We start from the raw sequence: 23129 nt of genomic DNA on the forward strand, positions 1-23129 counted from the left end.
ATTTACCTGGAAGGGATAAGTAATGGAGAGGAACATCCCAGAGATTTTCTGGCAGCTGTGACATCCAATCACCATTTTCATAGCACAGATGAATGGACCTTTTCGAAGTGGCTTCCATTAGTTGCAACAGTGTGTTCTCACAGGATGTTCTGAAAAGAGTTGAAGTATTTTGTACATTATAAATAGTTTGAGTGATCCGTGCTCCTATTGTATAACTTACATTTGGTCTGCCTGATGAGCTGCAGTCCTAGGGCCTGATGTCAAGCACACTGAAGTCAGTGGAGAGGCTCTCATTAACTTCAGTGAGCTTTGGTTGAGACCCCATACTCTGGAAAAGGAGCCAATTTACTATTAAGCTGGAGGAGGTGTCTTAATGGTCTCTAAAGTTTAAGTTTGGCATCGTTATCCCCGTGGAACCACATGTTCATAACCCAGCAGGGTCACCTCAGTCTTTCCTTCTGAGGTAAATAATCTAAGCACCATGCAACTTACTGTGTGTGGCCTTTCAGGCAAGGGCACGGGCTTGATATGCTAATTAAAGATCCCACTGCACTATCCCTAGTCACATTTCTTTCCCCTTCACTATTGTTCTGTACATCAGTCAGCTGGTCCCCTCTTCTCCCAGCGTACCTGCATTTCAGTGGTGCTGTGTGTACTGTATATTGAACAAAGTTGCTATGTAAGCTTAAAATAATATTTTTAAATGCTAACCATTTGCAAGAAATTGGATAGTCTCCCTTTCCCTTTCTATACAGCCAGTGGAAGCTCCTAGGTGTGCAGCACTTCTGAATATCAGGCCACTTATGTAGATACCGAAATAATGATTATGGGGCCTAACTTTAGGCACCCGCTTTTGAAAATCTTTGTTTTGGACTCCATACCACTTTTCATAAGGGTTTCTTGGGCTAGTTTTTTCCACACACAAGTCACCCCACAGAGTTGGAGTACAGCCTCTGAACTTGAGGCCATTCTCCAAATGAACCTTATTAGCTAGGTTAACTAATGAAATATGACTGTGCAATTTACATTCAAGATCTTTAGGATGATGCTGTAACATCACCACTCAGTGTTCCTCCCTGACACATGGCTAAAACGCCAAGGGGCAGCTCCTCAGCTGGGGGAAATTGTCAGAGTTCCATTGAAGTTAACAGAGCTATGACAATTTACATGAGCTAAGAATCTAACCCTTGTGTGGCAATGACTCTCCCTACTGCCAAGGAGGACTTGATGCAGCTCTCTCTCAAGCCTGTGAAAGTCAGGCTTGTGATGGAAACTGAGATTTAGCTGCTATAAATAATGCAATGAAATTTTGATTCTAAAAATAACTACAAATATTGATTATATGTTTTCTCTCTTCCCCCCTTCCTCTGTTGCTTGTCTTCTTAGACCACGATCCTGCATTCCTGCATAAGGGTCTAGCAGTACAGAGTCCCACTGAAGTCAGGGGTACTTTGCACAGGTGCAGGAGTTTGTCAGCCCATGAGCAACACATGGCAGAATCAGGGCCCTCCTCCGTTGTAGGAACTTTGAGGCAGAGATTATGTCTTCCTGTAGATTTTAAGGCCAGAAGGGACATTATAATCTAGTCTGCCCTCCTATATAACACAGACCATAGAATCCAACCCAGTAATTTCTGCATTGAGCCCATATGCTCTGTTTGAGCTAGAGCAGGGGTGGCCAACCTGAGCTTGAGAAGGAGCCAGAATTTACCAATGTACATTGCCAAAGAGCCACAGTAATATTCAGCAGTTCCCCCACCAGCTTCCCTACCCTGCTCACCGTGCCTCCCACCCACCAGCAGCCCCACCGATCAGCGCCTCCCGCCTCGCCTCCCGCCTCTCCCTGCGCCTCCTGATCAGCTGTTTCGTGATGTCCAGGAGGCTGGGGGGGGGGGGGCGAGGGCATGGCAGGCTCAGGGGAGGGGGCAGGAAGCATGTCTTTTAAAAAGAGATCCAGTCTTGCTTAAAGACTGGAAAGCCATGGAGAATCCATCACACCACTAGATAAGTTGTTCCAATGGTTAGTTACCCTCACTGATAAAAAATGTCTTATTTCTAGTCTGACAGTAGACAAGCTAGGTGTGGACAGTGCCAAACAATTTGTGGATGTTACCATAATAAAAATAATAAATATTAAACCCAGTGACTAGGTAGTATACAATTGCATAGACATAATGGACAGTTTCATTAATATTTTAATATCTGTATTAAACATCTGTAATAGGCATGATACATTTCCAAAAACATAATAAATAATACAAACTTACCAAAATATAATACAGAGTATTATAATTTTAGCTCGTTGCCTTCTAAATTCAATAGGCCAAAAAAGAGGGTGTGGCAAATCACTGGTGTGGGGTAGTTTATGTTGGAAGTATATATTGTATGTTTCGACCTGTGAAATTCCTGATGAAACAATGAAAGTGAGTTCACCATTCCTCTTAGGAACAAACTAATACTGCAGTGATTGGGGAAAATATGTTTACATAAACTAAGTGAACTGCCACTTAAGAATAAATTGTCTCTGGAACACGCAAGCAAAAGCATCCACATCTAGAAACAGTCTAAATAATTCAGAATCCAACTCACAGATTGCTTTTAAAAGAAGTATATATTCAAATAATTCCAGGTCTTTGATTTAGTTACACTATACTTTTGTTCTCAAGGGGGGGAAGGGATTATTTTAGTTTTACTTACTCTTATGAAATCATTTGGTTTTCATTTCAGCTGTTCATTTCTTCAAAAAGATTTCCGCTTTTCTAGCAGCTAGTCTTCCCCTGTGAAAAGACTGAACTGAATCTCAGAGACTACAGCAGGAAATAAATGCAAACAAGCACAGCACGTTACCTGCTATGGGATTGGTCAAAGTCTGCAGCACACTCTCAGATCAAGTGACACCCAGCTTTATGAGAGGAGGAAGAACAAAAGTTCCTCAGATTCGTGGAGCTGTCTAACATGTAAGAATGAGACACTGTATTGCTTCATGATTAATGTACATGCAAGGAATAGGGAAAGGAAGTCTAGCAGCACACAAAGTAATAATATTTAACAAACTTTTTGCAGCATTTTTACATTTTTACATCTTTACATTTTTAAGATGTAAGGATGAAAAGGACTGTATAAGAGCTAAACTATATTACTTTTTCTATTCATTATTATCACCTTTATCTTCTAACAGCATTTCCATTCTCCATTTCAAGGAGAAGAACTAGATGACCTAGTATTTCTTTTCCCATTTCCAACTTCTACAGTTTCTACATTTAGGATGTAGGTTACCATCATTTATCCAGGTATTTTACAGACATAGAAAGTGAAGGTCCCATGCTCTAAGAGCTTACTATCTAAGTAGACAACCTATATACAGATAGTGGGTGAATGGCATGTACTGACAACTAGTTTGATTCACCAGTAAAATTTAGCAACCACCATGCTAGTTACAAATTTGTTTCTCACCATTCCTAGAGACACTGCAATATCAGCTGCATGCAATGGAGTGAATACATTAGCAAGCTCCCCTGTCAGGGTTCCATCCCCACTCTGAACTTTAGGGTACAGATATGCAGACCCGCAAGAAAGATCCCCTAAGCTTATTTCTACCAGCTTAGGTTAAAAGGTATGCTGCCACCACCAGGCGAGTTAAACAAACATTTAGGGAGAGCCACTTGGAGCTCTGCCTTTCCCCAAATATCTCCCAAGCCCCTACCCACCTTTCCCGGGCAGGCTTGAGAATAATCCCCGCAAGCCCCTACACCCCTTTTCCTGGGAAGGCTTGATAATAATATCCTAACCAATTGGTTACAAAGTGATTAAAGACCCAACCCTTGGGTCTTTGGACAATGGAAAAATCAGTCAGGTTCTTAAAAGAAGGATTTATTAAAAAGAAAAGGTAAATATCAACTCTGTACATTCAGGATGGACAATAACTTTACAGGGTAATCAGATTTAAAGAGCCCAGAGGAACCCCCTCTAGCCTTAGGTTCAAAGTTACAGCAAACAGAGATAAACCCTCTAGCAAAGGAACATTCACAAGTTGAAAAAACAAAAAGAAACTAACACGCCTTGCCTGGCTGTTACTTACAAGTTGAAATATGAGAGACTTGTTCAGAAAGATTTGAAGAACATGGGTTGATATCCGGTCCCTCTTAGTCCCAAGAGCGAACAACACCAAAACAAAACAAAACAAAACAAAAGCCTTCCCCCCCAAGATTTGAAAGTATCTTGTCCCCTTATTTGTCCTTTAGGTCAGATGTCAGCCAGGTTACCTGAGCTCCTTAACCCTTTACAGGTAAAAGGATTTTGGTGCCTTCGGCCAGAAGGAATTTTCTAGTATTGTACACAGGAGGGTTGTTACCCTTCCCTTTATAGTTATGACATCCCCTATTCAAAAAATACATTTAATGTCTAGTCCCCAGATGAAGGAGGTGGTCTTAAGGAGTTATTTAGAGCTTTTGTTATTGTAATTTAGAAGCATATTTCTAAAAGTGCCTCTACTTCACTGTTATAATACAATGAAATTTATTTTTATATAGCTTCCTTTATACAGAGCATTATAAAATGCTCCAGAGACATAGTACTTTTCTAAAGCTGGATAAGGAGACTATCAGCCAGAGGTGAAAGTAGGCCAGTATGGGCCAGTACAGTGGAAGTGGCCGCCAGTACTGGCCCATACGCAGCCAATGTTAAAGCGCTACCACAGCAGCGCTTTAACATTATTGCCCCTTTTGCCCCCCTCCCCGGGCCACCGACAGAACCCCAGGGGGGGAGGAGCGGGGCATGAGCCAGGCAGCATTGATGGGCTGGCTGGGGGAGGCTGACCCTCCCAGCCCCGCCTCTTCTGCCGAGGCCCCGCCCCTTCCAGGGTCCCAGAGCCAGGCCCCCATACCAGTAAGTACTTAATGTTACTATCAGCGGCAGAAAGTGGAAATTAGAAGGGTTGGGGTAGAGTTAAAAAAATAAATGTTTAAAAGCAGTAAAGATACAAGTTACTGTGTGTCACAGTTCTTGGGTTGCTGACGGGCACCTCCTGCTGTCTGAGGCTGCAAAACCCGTAGCCCCCCCCACCCTCAGCCCCCAATCTGCATAAACAGGAGTCTCTGTGATGCAAAATTGAGGCAAACAGTCTAACTGCATTTGAAGGGGATGGGGCTCCTGGCTCCCACTCTCCAAGTCCTTTCAGTACAATCCAAGATACCCCAGGAAGGGGTAGAGGATAGTGGTACCGACTGCTTAACAGCTCACCTGAGGCTTGCTGAACCTATCCGGCCTGTCCAGAATATCAGCATCTGTTGTCTGCTTGTAGATACAGGGAAGATCAGTGGGTGAGCTTCTCGAGGGCAGTTTCTGTGAAGCCTTCCAGGAGCCCCTCTTAGGAGCTGCTGTCTGCTTTCTCCCAGAGCTGCCCAACAACTGTCTGGAACAACCGGCTTTTAAACTGTTATTCCACCCCTGACATGATTGACAGGGCTAGAGAGGCAGGGTCAACCTTGCCCACAGTAGCCCTTTAACCAAATTTGTCACTAGTGGGGGGCTTTATACACCATGTCACAGTATGACAGAAAGCAGATGAACCCAACAATGGGGAGGGTAGTGCAGGGTTCATCGAGCACAAAAGCAAATGGGAATTTTTTTAAAATAAGATTTGAAACTCAGAAATCACTAGGGGAAGAGGAGACAGATGGCAAAGGAGGAGGTGAATGTATAGTGAGCAGAGAGATATGAAGTCAGCAATACAGGGTGAAGTAGAGTCCATGGAGAGTTTTAAAAATCAGGAAGAAAAAGTTAAATTTGATTCAGAGACTTCATAGAAAGGCGAGGTGAAAGGAGAGGCAAGGAGAGCCAAATAACTCTCTTCTCACCCATCCTCCAGGATGGGTGAGAAGAGAGTTATTTGGCTCTCAGACACAACTGTGATGAGTGCATTAAAATAGACAGCTAGGTTCCTGCATGCTAGAGCAAATCTGGCTACAGCTGTCTGGACACTTTCAAATTTAAGAAGTAAAGGGCATGAATTCTCCTCTCTGGAGTGACACTGGTGATGTCAATGAAGATACTCCTATTTAAATTGCTATGAGTGAGATCACAAACTGGCCCTAAGGATTTAGAACAACCATAAAAGAAGGAATAACAGGAAACTAATCAGCAAGTGATTAAGCAATGACAAAGTATTTCAACAGAGCAAGGGTCTGGTATGAATTCTGGTAATATTGCAGAGATCATGATGAGCAGATTTACAGATGAGGAAGCTGTGGGAGGAAAAAAGTCCAGATTCCTGGCTTTGGTTCCAAAAAGTGTCTGAGTTAAAGTGATTAATAGTGGAATTAGAAATACTGGACAAAAAGGAACTCAGGAGGAGTTGGTGACTTTTTGAAGCATTCAATAACAGGAAGTTATGGAGCTGACAAACAAGACAGGGAACTATAAGGGGATCAAAGAGTGCGTTGATGGACACAGAGAGATGCTTCATGTCTGTGTATCTGAGTGAAACGTTTCTATTTTGTTAATTATGTAGGCATCCATCACGGCTCCATAGTTAAAGCTGATTTGAGTTTTGCACTTAGAACAGGGATTCAACCATTTGATTGTGCGTGAAGAATACACTTTATTTTCCTCCCCATTGCACCACTTACTCTTTGAATTATGAATGTATTTTTCTGAAATTTTACATGTAAATCTGTCTGAGTTAAAAGTAATTTAAAAGGGTCCGTTAATAAATTATGCTGCTGTGTGAGACCTTTTTTTGTCCTGAATGGTCTTGTCTCAGACACTGTCAAGCTAAGCGAAAAGTGGCAAAGAAGCAACTCTTTAATAGATGTGGTGCAATGGGTAGGTTTTTTAAAGAAATGTTTAGGATTGATGGTCCTTTTTCCATGCTATAAGGCAAGGTCGCTCAAACTTCATTGCATCACGAGCCCCTTTTGCCAACGATTATTACTACCCAACTCCAGGAAGGAGGAGACCCCAAAGACCGAGCCCCTCCACCCCAGGCAGGGGGACCAAAGCTGAAGCCCGAGCCCCACCCCCTCTTGGGCGGGGGACCAAAGCTGAAGCTTAATGGCTTCATCCCTGCGCAGGTGGAGACTGTAACCTGAGCCCCACTGCCCAAGGCTGAAGCCGTCAGACTTTGGCTACAGTCCTGGGCAGCGGAGCTCAGACTTTTGACTTCATCCCCAGGCCCAAGCAAGTCTAAAGCCAGCCCTGGCGACCCCATTAAAAAAGGGTCATGACCCACTTTGGGGTCCCAACCCACAGTTTGAGAACCGCTGCTATAAGGTATGGAAATGCAATATTAAAAAATCCAAACAGTCTTTAACTGTGAATTTCCGGGTTTTGCAGTGCTTGTGTTAGGCATATGTAATACGCTGTACCTCAGAGAACCACCCTGGAACCCCCATATTTACCACTGGCATATAAGTATGACATGTTTTGTACAAAGTATGCCTTGTGAGGTATCTTTTTAGAAGTCTTGATCTGTTGAACATTAATATCCTGTTGGATTGTCTGTGCTGTCCTTGTATGTGCAGTTATGACATTTTGCAGTGTGTGTTACTGAAATATGTTTGGAGTGTGGAGACTCCCACAGCCAACCTTTTAATTGCAACAAAGGACCAGCCAGACACGCTGATGGCCCATTAAAGGGAATCCACTCTCAAAACAACAGCCATCCCAGAAACTTCTCAGAAAGAGCATGTATACAATGGAGTCTGCTTGACCAGTGAGGACTGCCTGATCCCCACATGACAGCCAAAGATTTTTTCAGCAAACTGGAAGAAAATATAAATGAGGGAAAGTGGCATCATCATTTGGCCTCTCTTCCCCCCCAACTCAACACCTGGAAGAAATGTCTGGAGAACAAACACTTTGAACTGGGGAAGGGTGGGCCCAGCCTGGAAGGCAAGTCCCAGCCCATATATTGAAGATCTGTAAGCTGTTTGTTCCATCTGTCAGGGTGAGACACTGCTTGATTCAAATCCTGCTTCGTTTGTAGAACTTAGACTGTGAATTTATTTTTATTTCTTTAGTAACCAACTTTGATCTCTACGCTTGCGACTTATAATCACTTAAAATCTCTCTGTAGTTAATAAACCTGTTTTATATTTTACCTAAAACAGTGTGTTTTGGTTCAAGTGCTTGGGAAATCTCAGCTCAGTTTACAAAGGCTGGTGCGTTGTCCTCTCCATACTGAGGGAGTGGTGAACGTACACTGGTCATGCTTCTGTATAGTTCTGGTATGCAAGGCTGGGGAGATGGGGGTAACTAGCTGGAGTCTCCCTATTGATAGTTCATGAGTTGCTGGGAGATCATTCATGTAACTCAGTTGGGTGTATCCCTGCCTGTGGATGTCTATGCAAGTGCAGTGCCTGCCAGAGGATTGCAATTTGACAACAGCATCACAGTGTGAGAGGGATACCCCAGGTTTGTGGAACAAAGGGCTCAGTGGTCCCACAGTCCTGGTTGCACCCCAGGTACCCCATCACAATGGCACAGCGAGCAGGGTGAAATGCACAGCTTGTTGATCTGAGTGAGATTTCTTCTTCATATCGTGGTGTAGAGATTCTAAGTGAGACTTTAAGTGTGGTGGCTGAGAACAGTCAAAGAGAAAGTTACCAGTTTGTTATTTTCTGTTTGCTTATTTCGGGAAAGGAAAGTAGGAACAGAAAAAGTGGAAAGATGGGTGAGAGTGATGGAATTGCAAGACTAGAGATGTACAGACTGCAAGTGGCAGAAAAAGAGAAACAACATCAGCGAATCTTGGAGTTAAAGGACCTGGAGATAAAAGAGAAAGAGAAAACTGATGAGTTAGCGCATCAGTGAATCCTAGAACTGCAAGCCTAAGCAGCTGAGCATAGTTTGTTTGTCTGGGGACAAATGAATGGCTTAGTACTTCTGAGGTGAAGCAGTAATCCTAAAATGATAAGAGTACCGGCTCCGATGAGTTTTGAAGGGGGAAGGTTCTGTGGCAGTTGGGAGGGTGATTAGTGAGGAGTGGGTCACAGAGACAGAGTGTCTGGGGGCCCAGGGGAGAGGGTATTTGGAGGTAGTTGTTGGACTGTTTTTTGGGGCCCATCGGTGCTAGAGCTCATTGGGCCCAGCAGTTGAAGCACCTTTAACACTTGCCTCTGAGTTGTAGGTACAGCTGGTGCCCTACCAATTCCAGCACTAGAAAACAGATCGATGACCATTGTCAGCATTTTGCACACTAAATAAAACTTTGTAGCATAGCTCTAATGACTTAAGTATTTGCACATATATTAAAATTAGATAATACATATAATATATATGCATGTTAAATCTAGTGAGCCACAAGATTTTACAGATTACCTCCTCACTTTTTCTCACATGCTCTCTGTTAACTTCATATCGATATCCCTGTTCTGTTCCTGTACAATGGGTTTACTCTAGTGTTCATTACACACAAATCTGTATAGGTTCAACAGACACCACCTGATTCTATCATATTTATTTGCTCCAACAAATAAACTTTCCCAGACACTTGCCTTTTAATTGGACTGATCTGTACAATACAAAGGAGTTTCTGAGCATTCCATCCTTTTCCTGTAGTACCTGGAAGATTTCCTCACTGGACAGATTTCACCACATTCTGATAACAATGTGTATTGTTTATAAATAAATTTAATCCTAGACCATGATTAATATACACATGGTTGAATGATTTCATTTTCTATTCTGGAAAAGCCTGATCACATTTTTCCTGACTTTTGAGTTATACTGGGGAAAGATCATTTGTTCATACATCTACATGTATTCAAAGTGCAAAGTGCCTTGGCAATATTCATTATAAAGTTTTAATTGTCAAAACTAAACGTAAACAATAAGCAAGCAACTGACATAGGCAATAATAATACTGATTTAAATGAACACGTCAGCACGTGTTATGCTTTTATACTGGCACATGTGAGGAGCTACAATAAGGCCAAGCATGACAAGTTGAAGGACAAGTTTTTCTAGTTCCCTGGATATGAATAGAAGATGTGATGATGGCACACCCATGTTTTACTATTTTGCTTATAAAGTTTTTGTGTATAATTAGTCCATTGGAATCAGAGTAGGACTGTAATGTATTTCTCAGCTCAACTAATTAATTGCTCCTAAAAATTCAGTGCTCCCTGTTAATATACTACCACACTTATAGCCAGATCCTGAAGCTCTTACTCATGTGAGGAGAATCACTGACCTCAGTCACTGACTCCATGAGTTTGAGAACTTGATGGGCATCTCAAAAATATATGACTGGTCAGTGGGGAATAGATTCCAGGCATCTTCCAAGTGGGTTCCCTTTTTGCCCCTGTGAGGGTTCAGGGAATGGATTCTCCTCCCAAGAGCACAGGAAGATATTTCTAGTCTCGCCCCAGTATCACTGGGTAGGGTAGGCAATCTGCAGCTCCCACCTGGAATCAGCCCTCCTGGTTTGCTGCCTGGGAAGAGTTAGTAGATTCAAAGACCAGAAGGGACCATCCAGTCTGACCTCCTGTATAACACAGGCCATGGAATATTCCCTAAATAATTCCTGGAGCAGATCTTTTAGAAAAACAGCCAGTCTTTATTTTAAAACGGTTAGTGATGGAGACTCCACCACGACCCTTGGTCTGTTTGGGCCTGTGTCAGTGACAGCACCGTGGAGTCTCACGGAAGGCCTTCTCTGGGGTTGGATTTTGGCAAGGGACCCTCCCAGCAGCCCAGAGATCCTGGAAAGGTGCTGTGCCAAAATGTACCACTGTGTTCACATCCTACCCACTATTCTAATAATCTTTGTGCAAAGTATGCCTTGTGAGATGTCATTTAAAAACTCATAATTTGCTGATCAATAATATCATGGCAAAATGTACATAGCAGCGTTATATGTGGCATTATAAACATAAGCTGAGATCATGACTAAAAGTATAAAGAACAGGAGTACTTGTGGCACCTTAGAGACTAACAAATTTATTAGAGCATAAGCTTTCGTGGACTAGAGCCCACTTCTTCGGATGCAAAGTATGTTTTCAAGAGAAGTCTGGGGAGTGGCCAAACCAGATTCTCAGAGACAAAGAACAAGCTGATGCCTCAGACAGGTGTAAACAAGGCTGATGGACCAGTCTTTGGCAGGAAAGGGGACAGGGGCAAAATATCTACATCTTAGCAAAGAAACAGCATGGAGTTCCCTTCCGCATAGACTGCCTGTTGCCTTGCTCCCAGCTGGAAATGCTTCTCAAAGGGGGGACAAGACAATAAAAAGAAGGGACAGACATCTTAAGGCACTCCCTTCTCCATCTCTCTCTGTCCATCGATTCAATGCACGAGAAGGGACAAAGAAAGCAGCCAGTGACCAGAAGAAGGGGTCCTGGCCTAAGAAGTTTGGCCAGTAAGACTGTTGAGAGCATGTGATGAGAAAAACTTTGCTTTGAATTTAACATGGTTTGTTAAGTTAGGCACTAGTTGTATTTTATCCTTATTTTTCTTGTAACCATTTCTGGGTTTTATGCCTCACTACTTGTGAGGGGAGAGGGACAGCTCAGTGGTTTGAGCACTGGCCTATAAAACCCAGAGTTGTGAGTTCAATCCTTGAGGGGGCCATTTAGGGATCTGGGGCAAAAATCTGTCAGGGACAGTACTTGGTCCTGCTATGAAGACAGGGGACTGGACTCCATGACCTTTCAAGGTCCCTTCCACTCCTATGAGATAGGTATATCTCCATATAATAATACTCACTTAAAATTCCTCTCTTTGTAGCTAATAAACTTGTTTTACTGTTTTATATAATCCAGTGTGTTTAAATCAAAGTGTTTTATCAATTCCATTTGGGGTAACAAGATGCGTGCATAGCATTTCTACCCAGAAAAAAACAGAGAAGAGGAGAAAAGGAGCCGAAGAGGAAAGAAACAAGGGGCTGCTTAATTTTAGATGTGTCACAAAATTCAAATCTTTAAAGTTTGTTTCTCAACAAGAAAGACTGATTATACATAATTCCAGTATGAAAAACCAGAGAGGGAAAAACACAAAAGGAAAAAACAAATCTCAGAATTTCAGTTAAGGAAACAAAACAGAAAGTTCATTAATAGACCATATAAGAATGGAAATGACATTTCAGACAATTCTAGCTACAAACAGAAAGGCATCTATTGCAGAAAGCAAACATCAATTTTTGATTTTATTTCCTATTCAGAATCTTATAGGGTTGGTTAACTGGCTAGTTGATTAGGTATTTTGTTTTGTTTTTTGTTTTGTTTTTGTAACAATCCAAAGAATACATTTTACTGCCAAAAGTGTTATAACTGAAAGAAAACAAACCAAAAACCTTAACAACTGAATCTAGGAAACTCCTCCAAGATCTTTGAAGGAAAAGCATGATAGATTGTTTTGCTTCTGAAATCAGTACCAGTAATGGAATAAGTATTGGAATAAGACCTTGAGAACATGACCTATGAAGGAGGGCTGAAAGAATTGGGTTTGTTTAGTTTGGAAAAGAGAAGACGGAGAGAGGACATGATAGCAGTTTTCAGGTATCTAAAAGGGTGTCATAAGAAGGAGGGAGAAAACTTGTTCACCTTAGCCTCTAAGGATAGAACGAGAAGCAGTGGGCTTAAACTGCAGTAAGGGAGTTTAGGTTGGACATTAGGAAAAAGTTCCTAACTGTCAGGGTGGTTAAACACTGGAATAAATTGCCTAGGGAGGTTGTGGAATCTCCATCTCTGGAGATATTTAAGAGTAGGTTAGATAAATGTCTATCAGGGATGGTCTAGACAGTATTTGGTCCTGCCATGAGGGCAGGGGACTGGACTTGATGACCTCTTGAGGTCCCTTCCAGTCCTAGAATCTATGAATCTATGAATCTATTAATTAAAACAGACTTTGTATAAGTTTGTATTGTCCATGAGAGGAAAGTACAGGACATATATTTCTAGGGGAAAATCTAGGACTGGGGGTGTGTTGGGGTCATCCTACAAGGCTAGTAAGAGCCACGGTGTGGCTGACTGGCTGGCGGCAGCACACACACAGACATAGCTGGGAGTAAGTTACATGCTGGAGACTGTTTGTGAGCAGTCCAGACTGGAACCTACAGCAGCAAAGCACTGTAAAGGGCACCCCAGGTTAGAGAACAGGGGTGACACAGCTACTCTTTAGTCTGGATTGTACCTTGGGTATGTCACAGGGGCATCCCAATCCCAAATCAAACTCCCACCTTAGAGTACAGTACCCTGACTGACTGACAACTGCCGTTTGTAGTGTGGGAGGTGTCACAGGACTCCACCAGCTTCTCCTCCTTTGACCTCCTTTACGGGAGACAGCCCTAGGGTACTCTTGGTCTGTTTAAGGAATCCTGACAAGCCCAGTCTACACACAATAACAACATGGTGCAGTTTGTCCTCCAGATGAGAGAGAGGTTGGAACACATAAGCTGCTTTGCTAGAAGTAACCTGTCACCAGCCCAACAGGCCTAAGTGCAACAGTACAATAAAGGAGTTAGGCCCAGGGAGTTTCAGACTGGGGATCAGATGTTCCTGTCCCAGCTTGGAGACCAAACTCCTAGCTAAGTGTCAGGGCCCATATGAAGTGCTGCAGTGGTTTGGACCTGTAGAGTATGAGATACATTGCCCAGACAAAAGGAAACAAATTTACCATGTCACTTTGCTAAAACTGTGGGGCTGGGGGGGGGGGGGGAGAAGGGAGAGACACAGCAGGGTCTTTTCATTCACCCCAAGGATGATGGGGAGGATCTAGAAACGTGCTGAGGATGTACCTCTGGGGAAGCAGCTTACAAGGACACGCCAAGGGCAAATGGGCACCCTCCTGAGGGCATACAAGGATATGTTCTCCACACAACCAGGGTGAACCTCCCTTGTGGCACACCTGATCAATTTTGAACCAGGGGCCAACCCGGTGAAGAAAGCCTGTCAGATTTTTGAAGGGATGAAGAAGGTACTGGCTCAGAAAGTTGAAGAGATGTTAAGGATGGGGGCAATTGAGGAATCCTATAGACCCTGGTTTAGTCCAGTAGTCCTACTCCCAAATTCCAAGGGGGCCATCTGATTCTGTGTGGACTTCAGGCAGGTAAATGCCATTGCTCGTTTTGACGCCTACCCGATGCCCCAGTTGGATGATTTACTAGACTGCCTTTAGATCGGACCATGGCACACTCCTCCTTCTCCTAACTCCCAGGAAAAACAGCTTTTGCTACCCTGATAGGCTTGTTCCATTTCATAATGATGCACTTTAGGTTATATGGAGCCCTGCCACCTTCAGGAGGTTGATGGACTGGGTATTATACCCTCACCATAGCAATACGCGGTGTATCTAGACCATGTTGTAGTCTACAGCCAAGACTGATTTACTCACCTCTGGAATCTGGTCGTGGGCCTGCAGTCCTTACGAGAGGGCAATCTCACAGTGAACCCTAGAAAGTGCCAGGTAGGCAAGCAAGAAACAAAGCATTGAGGGTATTTAGTGGGGAATGGGAGTGTACAACCCCCTCATTGATGAGGTAGAGGCATTAACCGGTACTCCCACTCCAAGGAACAAAAAACAGGTGTGGTCCTTTTTGGATCTAGCTGGTTATTACAGGTGATTTGTGCCAGATTTCGCTTCACTGGTGTCATGCAGACCTTGTCAAGAAGTCAGCCCCTTGGCAGTTCACCTGCCAGTCTCACAAGGCCTCCCAGGAGGTTAAGCAAATTCTCCATAGAGCGCTTATTTTGCACAATCCAGATTTCACATGTGAGTTAATTGTACAGACTGATGCTTCACACTCACTGCGACGGCCATCCTTTCTCAGGAGCTCTAAGGGCAGGAATGCCCCATTCTCCATAGGGTTCGAAAGCTCCTGGACAGAGAGATGCAGTACTACATCCTTGAAAAACACTGGGCTGTGAGGGCACTAAGGTACTACCTGTTTGCTACTCCATTTGTCCTGGTTACTGCTCATGGTGGCTTCATACAATGAAGGACTCAAATGCCTGTGTCACCCAATAGTGCATAGGATTACAGTGCTTTTGGTTCAGTGTCAAACACCAGCCAAGTAAGGACCATCAAAACTCAGACTTCTGGCGAACGGATGAAGACATTGGGACATCCGGTGAGTGCCCAACAGGTCCACTCAAGATGGGGAGGTATATGAAGGAGTGTACTACCCCTTTAAGGGCCAGTCTGGATCTCACAAACAGAACAGCCTGGGTGAAACTACCTGTTCCACCCTAGTGGCCTATTTAAACAGAAAGAAGAAGTAGAGCAAAGTTGGTCAATATTCAGGGCCTTGCCAGGTTGTTTACATTAGGAGGAGAAATTGATTATAATGAGTCTGGTATTTCTTTGGAGCCTGTTTATTTACAAAGAATGTACACAAAGTCCTGTTTCCTCAAACACAGGAGGAACAAACAACAGCAGGCAGTTTGCTTACTCACAATTTCTAAGCCTGTCTCTCTAGCCTAGTTCTGAGCCCCAAGGAGCTCTGTCTTCGCTCCCACCGAGGGGGCCATGTTCACAACAGCTTTTCTGGCTTTCTGCTAGCTTTGTCCTGCTTTTCCATCTCTGACACACAAAGCCTCAGCACCAGCATTTGCAATCAGTTCCCAGGCAAACCCCTCAGCCCATATTGGCTGCTGATTGGCCCTGCATGCAGCCTAGTACCTTGGGCAGTGGCTTCTATCGTTTCAGATATCTTACTCTCTACAGGAGCTTAATTGCTTCTTCCATTTACCCTGAATGAAGGGTGGCTAGCATACCTATCAATAGGGCCCTACCACATTCACGGTCCATTATGGTCAATTTCACACATCACCTCCATATTGGTGCACATAACAAATTTCATTACGCACATGGATGTAAAAAATTAGAGGGAACATTGGTTCCCAGAGGTGGAGGTGGGTCTGAGCTCCCCCCAACAGTGGCTGTGCAGGGGATGGAAAAGTCCTGTCACTCTCCAGCCCAGCCAGAGCGAGGAACCCCCTGGCTGGGGCACTCCTAGCAGCAGGGGGAGATCAGATTTCATGGAGAAGAGCTTATTTCATGGTCCCGTGATGCATTTTTCCTCAGCCGTGAAATTGGTAGGGCCCTACCTATCAGCTTTAATGAGGTCTGTGATTGCAGATTGATCAAAGATACATTTGATGGCAGCCTTTAACATCTTCCAGCATAACTTTATACATATTGCATCAGCTCCACTTAGCTCACCATCTGATGCACAAAGTTTAAATTGTTTGTTGGACTAATTATAGAAATCCTCTTTAGTGGCATTTCCCATTGTTGAAGTAAATACAGAAAAATAGAAGATAAATTACCCCAAAAAACCCCACCCAAACCTTGTACAGTTATCTGCCATGGTTATATTACTTGACAAATACTGGGGTTTATTTATCAGTCCCAAAGGCAGAATGTAATTATATCATATCAAAATTGCTGTTAAGATGGAACATCAGGGTTAACATAGTTGCTCTTGAAAAAAAAAAATCCCTGGATTCTTTTAATGACCATGAGTGGTGAGGCCCTTAGTTCTATGACGAATCCAAAAGAGAGCACCTCTGGCAGCCCAGAGACCCTATCATGGACTTGGATGTGGGTGGTCATCCCTAATGGTCGGACAATGGCAGCCAGGTCTAGTGGTTGGAGCTTTGGAGTCAGGAACCAGGAGTCCAAGCCAAGGGTCAGAGTCGGGGTCAGGAGCAGGGCAAGAACAGGGCTGGGAACAAAGCAGGCATAGAAGCGATCACAGCTACGGGCATAAGCGTTGAGCAGAGTTGGGCGAGTGCCATTGCTGGGCTTAACAGCAGTCCTGGCAATACCATTCCGACAATCTGGCCAAGTAGGGGTTTCTGCTGCAGTTAGCTAGCTGATCCCAGGCCCAGCTGCAGGCCCACATTCCTGACAGACCCATAGTATCATGCAGGGGGTAATTGGCTCAATACTTTGGCACCTGTTAAGGATTAATTCCAGACCACTCCTCCCACAGTAAATCCACAGACAGAAACCAGGAGGAAGGAAAGTTCCACAAGGTTCTCCTTGCTGAGTTTTTCCTGTTATGTTGGGGGAAGGATGGATTTCCCAGACTGTTCCATTACTGGAAGGTTGCAACATAACACTACTTTATTTCTTAGAATTCAGAATAATGCACAAGAACCCCAAAACAGAGAGAGAGAGAGAAAAACAAAACAAAACAGGCTGCTCCCTAAGTCAGAGCGGCACCATTCACCCACCTTGCTTTAACCTGGCTCTTCCCATACGGTCTGTTTGCTGACTGATTCAGATAACCCAGATGGCTTCTCTCAGAGCCTTCTAGCCTGCAAGCAGAACTAGGAACGCCTGACTCATAAAGTGATAGTTTGTCATTTTTAACCGGTTTCCAATCCAGTCCTCAACACACCATTCCCACAAGAAATGATGGTGCCCAGTTAAGAAACAAATCTATTTCTCATTTACCTCTTCCTTATTGTTGCATTTCTTTAAAAAAAAATCCAGAGGGTTAGTCTAAGGGAAATGGATCCAGCTTCCCTTTAAATAACACACACAAAGATTATAGCTGTCACAGATGAAAATGCTTAATTCATGCCTCATTGTAATCCATTAATTACTTAGTGGTCCAAATTTCTCTAGGGAGTGTCCTAAATCCATATAATGCTCCCAAGAGCTATATTTTGCATTTAGATTTCTGATTTGACTGACAGATGTGAAAAAATGGATGTAGCTACAAGACAGAAAACTCCCACATGATCAGTTTCCATGTGAGCAGATGCCAAAGAGGGTCTCCTATTCCAGCTAAGATTAATTAAATTAAGGTGGATAACATTAATTGAATGCTTTTCATTTTTCTCCTCATCTGCCTTTTTCTGATGCTATAATAATGCCTTAATATGACATTTTTATGATACCATTCACTTTTGGACAGATCCCAGCCTACATGGAGACTCTCCAATGCAAACTTGGATGGTGTGAAATTGGAAATCAGCTCTCTTTGGTAGATAGCAGCATAATGACAAGGCTGAAAATTGCTGCAGAAACTGCTGTTCAGATTCAAAGCTCCACAGTGCAGCTAATAATGGTATCATATATGCTTTTGTGTCAAGGAGAACGAATTCATTCATCCTTGTCCATATAGAGCAGTGGTGGGCAAGTGCGGCCAGTTGGGGTAATCCACTGGCAGGCCGCAAGACAGTGTTTACATTGACCGTCCGCAGGCATGGCCCCCCACAGCTCCCAGTGGCCGCAGTTCGCTGATCCCGGCCAATGGAAGCTGTGGAAGCGGCGCGGGCCACAGGGACGTGCTGGCCACCGCTTCCCGCAGCTCCCATAATTGGCCGGGAATGGCAAACCGCGGTCACTGGGAACTGCAGGGGACCATGACTGAAGACAGTCAATGTAAACCCTGTCTCGCAATCCACCGGCGGATTACCAACAGGCCGCAGGTTGCCCACCACTGATATAGAGCATTTGCTCACCACAAAATTTGGCACATATTTCAGGCTCTCTTCAAAGGAAATCGGGCAATTGAATATCAGAGAGATAACAGGTCAGGATAGTTTTCATAGAGCTGCGGAGAGAGGATCAGTTGATTATGCAGCATCTACCCACAATCAGTCCATTGGCTTCAATAGGACAAGAGCAGCCCAGATTGTGATTCTAGCCAGCCCTCAACTCTGACCCATCTTCTACTTTCAAAAGCACCAAACTCAGACAGTTTAAAAAAAAAAAAAAGCTCCTCTTATCCATCCTTACTATTAGACACAACTTCTCATAGCCATAAAATCAGTGAAAATTGTTTTAAGACATGACAGCCATCCACTCTTGCTGACCTTGTGGATGATAGACTCTTTAAAGGGTGAACTGAAAGATGTTTTGAAAATAAATATAAACATACTTTTAAGATCATAAAGGTGACTGGCAGGTCTATTTAACAAGATCAGGTTTGTTTCCAAATGTTAGGGAAAGATTGGTTTAAAAAAATTCCCTGCAGTCTTTGCAACCCAAATTTTGCAGCATTTTGTAAGTGCATTAGGTCCAGCAAATGAAAGGGACTTCTCTGTTTTTATTTTCCAGAGATAAATGTCAAAGTAAACAAAAAACTCATAGTAGAGATAAAACACCCAATCATTTTTAATAATCTAAGTTATTATTAGTAATATAGGTAAAGAATTTTTTAGAAATGTTATTTAAGCTAAAAGTGTCCCTTTAAATTAATAACAAGAACACATGTGTAGCCTTGAAATTACAAATAAATGCATTTGTTAAAGTAAATCAAGGTTTTTACCTGCCTATCCTGTTGACAGACCTATAGTGACAGGCTGTAGAAGGTAATGGTTCTTTGGTGATGACCTGCTTCCCAAATAAATAAGTTTGAGTATGGTTTGGATTGTGCACTTCTGTGGGCAGGGACCTGTCAGTTGTATTTGTAGTGTATATACCTCTGTGATGCTGTATAAATAATAACAATATAGAGCTTTACTAAGAGGTGGGAACATAAATGGGAGTGTTAGTTACTCCAGCTCACTGTTGTGTAAGCACATGTAAACTGGTCTAATTACACATTGCGCCAGTAAGGTGAGTGGTGGAACAGGAAAAGCAAACTAAGGAGGAGGGAGGGTTTCTACAGGGTCCTACAAGTTGCTTTTTCTGCAGCATCACCCTTTGTGTATCCTTAATATATATGTTACTCCTACCTGTATCCACTTACTGACATGTAATTTACATCACCATTTATGTCACCCTCTCAATTTTGCCCTAACTCTTTAAATGCCATCCACATGTGCTACCAAAATCTAATAGACGTTAGCTGAAATCTTGAAGTATCAGTTCTGGAAGTAGCGTCGTAGAAGAAAGTTTAAATAACAAAGTGACATTTTAAGAGGAAAGATGGTCCTGTGGTTAAGACACTGGAATGGGACTCAGCAGATCTGGATTCATCTCCCAGGTCTCCCACACATTTTCTGTGTGGTTTTACGCAGGTCACTTAATCCCTATTTGCCTCTGTTCTCTATGGGTAAAACGGGAATAATGATACTTCCTTTCTTCCACCCATTATCTATCTTCCCTACTTAGCTCTTTGGGGCAGAAACTGTCTCTTATTATGTGTTTGTACAGTGCCTTGCACACTGCGGCCCCGATGTTGGGTGAAGCTTCTGTGTGCTACTATAATGCAAATCATATTTTGAATGCCAGCAATAGCAGTGATAACTACTAATCAGTAAGAAAAGAAACTGAAATCAATAAAGAAAGTTAACCAGGTGGATTTTAATGATGAGTTACAGTGTCATACGGCTAGAAGGACTTGTTTGCCAGTGACGTAAGAGCAGGATAGATTCTTCTTTTGGATGGAGCTTACAGAAAGCTATCTGATGTCAGGAAGAGTCAAGAGAACCCACAGTGTTGCTATCATTTTTTAATACAGTATTCCAACTGTCAAAGCCAGACAAATTCAAATCAGAAATAGGAGACACATTTTTAACAGGATGATTAACTATTAAAACAAACTATCCAGGGAAATGGTGAATTCTCCATCTCTTGATGTCTTCAGATCAAGACTGGATGCCTTTCTGGAAGATATGCTTTAGTCAAACAAACAATTGGGCTCAATAGAGGAGGGTAACTGGGTGAAATTCTCTGGCCCGTGTGATACAGTAGATCAGACTAAATAATCTAATGGTCCCATCTGGCCCTAAAAATCTATGAATCTATAAATAATGTACCTGTAAGTATTATTGTTTTCTTTTCTATAGTTCATCTGATGTATAAAACTGTTTTTCCCTCTAAAATGAAAAATGAAAAGATTTTTTTGAAAGAAAGAAAACTTCTGTTACATCGAAAAGAAATCCAGAGTTATAATAATGCTAAAAAATTTTGGAAGCAATATTACACCTTATGCTTCACAGCTTAAGCCAATTTCTGACTACCTTCCTCTGATTAGGGCTCTTGAGTACTATGGTAATATAAATCAAAATAATGATTGGACTAGCTGGACCATAGGTCTGATCCAGTCTGGCAATTTCTATGTATGTTCCTAAAAAAACTCCAAAATTTTACTATTTCCAGGCCTGTGACAGTATAGGGACATATGAATAACTCTAGTGACAAAATGAGAGTTAACTATGACTTTAAGCTGTATTAGCTGAATTTGATGTAATCTTGAGACTAGAGTCTCAACTGGTTTTAATAAGGACATATATAAACAAGTCTTTCAGTAATGACAATAAAAGGTTTTAGACTGTCTTGAAAGAAATAAGGAGCATAACTGAGCAGAGTGTTCCTTTCCCACAAAAAAAACACAACAAAGGAAACTTGTTAAAAGCCCTCTCTCTGTTATGAATAACAATACTTTGTGGAAAAGAAAGATGAGGTAGTTCTGAGCAAGCGTGAGGTGATATACGTTCAGTAACTGGAACAGGGAAGTAGCTTCAAAAAGATACTTAGACTGAAAGCTTCAGCTGGAATGAAAGATTCTCCTTAGGCCATGTTCAGCAGAAGCTAATGACTGACAACAGTACATTAACAAGAGGCAAAATGACTCCTTAGCTCAAAGAAGGGCAACTCTGTAGATTAAGGGAGTAATTTAGACATCTGAGAGTGTCCACCAGTTCCTGCAGATCCAGGACCAAACTCAGAGGAGGAGAGGTATGCACCCACTACCTGAGATGAGTCTATGAAGAACAGAATCAAGCAACATTGTGCAAGTGGAAGATGCCACCCTACATCTCCAACCATGTGCCTCGTCTAGACAGACACTGTTACCTCATATTGAAAAGCCTAGTGGGAGTAGCATCTAAGACTTTCCACCTTAATATCTAGCTAAGAATCCATGTCTGCCTGCTTTTCCTGATACACACCTTTTTCTTCAAAGACCAGGCCTACATAGAATACAGTGTACATAGAATAACTAACAGCCAATTCTTTCTTGTTCATATAGGTAACAGTTACAAGAGGTCAAAGTTCCTTTTCCTGGGAAAACATCTATAGTGTCATTTAGTCATATAAATAAACATCACTTTGATAATTTGGTGATTTCAGATCAACTCATTTCCCTTGTGCATACGAAACCCTTAAATAAATTAGTCTTTATCTACTTTTCTTGCTCAGGAAATGTTGTATTTCACTGATTATTGATTACTATGTACAGTGCCTTAACTCACTTCATTTTGCAAAATTACACTTTACTCACAGGATGAAAACTAGGAACTAAGGCCTGGATCCACAAAACGACTTAGGCGTTGCAATGTTGAGTGTTGCGGCACCTAAAAAAAAAAAAAATCACAGGAACAACACTGCAATCCACAAGGCCTAAGTTAGGTCCCCTGGCTCCTATATGATGCGGGGAGAGAGACAGGCACATTAGACTGTGATCCACAAAAGCCAGCACATTAGACAGGGAGCTGCCTAAACTAGCCAATGGGAGATGCTGACAAAAGGGGGGTGTCCTAAGCCTCACCCCTCTAACAGAGATAGGCACCTAAATCCAGGCTGCAGGGTCATGACCGGGCTGCTATCCTTGCTTAGCGATCCATGAATGTGAACCCCTGTCCTAGAGTCAGGAGGCTTAGGCACCTAAGTAGTTTCTTATGGGAATGAGTTAGGCGCCTGCCTCACTCCATACAAGATAGCTAGTGGTAGTGATTGCTGGTGCCCATCTTATAACTTTTAGCTTAGCAGTCAGAGCGCTGACCTGAGTTCAGTTCCACCCTCTGCCATGGGGGTAAAGGATTTGAACAGGGGTCTCCCATGTCTCAGGAGAGTACTCTAACCACTGCACAATTCTGATGTGGGGCTCCCTCAATCTGTCCTGTTGAAGCTGTTCCACTATGGATAACTAATGAAAGAGTGATAGGAGACCCAGGAGACAGTCCCCCTGCTCCTACTTCCTAGGTGGGTGCTATAATCACCAGGCTACAGAGTCATTCCTACACTTGCTCACTCTTTTTGGCCTAAGACTATTTAAGTATTTATCCACAGGAGAAGGGCTTCAACAGGACAGACTGAGAAAGCCCCACATCAGAATATCCCATATCTCAGAGGTAAGAGCACTTAACTATGTGTCAAGCAGAAGGGGGAAATAAACCTGGGTCTCACACACCTCAGGTGAGTGCGCTAATCACAAGGATTGATACGGTCTCCCACAGTATTCTTGCCAGCAAGTTAAAGAAGTATGGATTGGATGAATGGACA

The 23129-nt window shown here is 42.8% G+C and overlaps 1 protein-coding gene across 5 annotated transcripts in view; it reads right to left on the bottom strand.

Annotated features, from left to right (window-relative positions):
• The window catches only part of PLCXD1 (phosphatidylinositol specific phospholipase C X domain containing 1), a 28331-nt gene extending 22956 nt beyond the window's left edge, over window positions 1-5375 (bottom strand). For 2 of the 5 annotated variants that reach the window (XM_005283275.5, XM_024104447.3), the window contains exons 1-2: window positions 2697-2820; window positions 7-149 (exon numbers count right to left, since the gene is read on the bottom strand). In XM_005283275.5, coding sequence (XP_005283332.2) covers window positions 7-118 — 112 coding nt within the window. In that variant the 5' untranslated portion in view covers window positions 119-149; window positions 2697-2820. Of the gene's footprint in view, window positions 1-6; window positions 150-2266; window positions 2406-2696; window positions 2824-5237 lie in introns of those variants that run through there. The other 3 variants (XM_042840850.2, XM_024104448.3, XM_024104450.3) reach the window with 3 other exon arrangements.
• Between the last annotated feature and the right edge of the window lie 17754 nt (window positions 5376-23129).

Source organism: Chrysemys picta, chromosome 1 (assembly GCF_011386835.1).
Source record: "Chrysemys picta bellii isolate R12L10 chromosome 1, ASM1138683v2, whole genome shotgun sequence".
NCBI classification, from domain to species: Eukaryota; Metazoa; Chordata; order Testudines; family Emydidae; genus Chrysemys; species Chrysemys picta.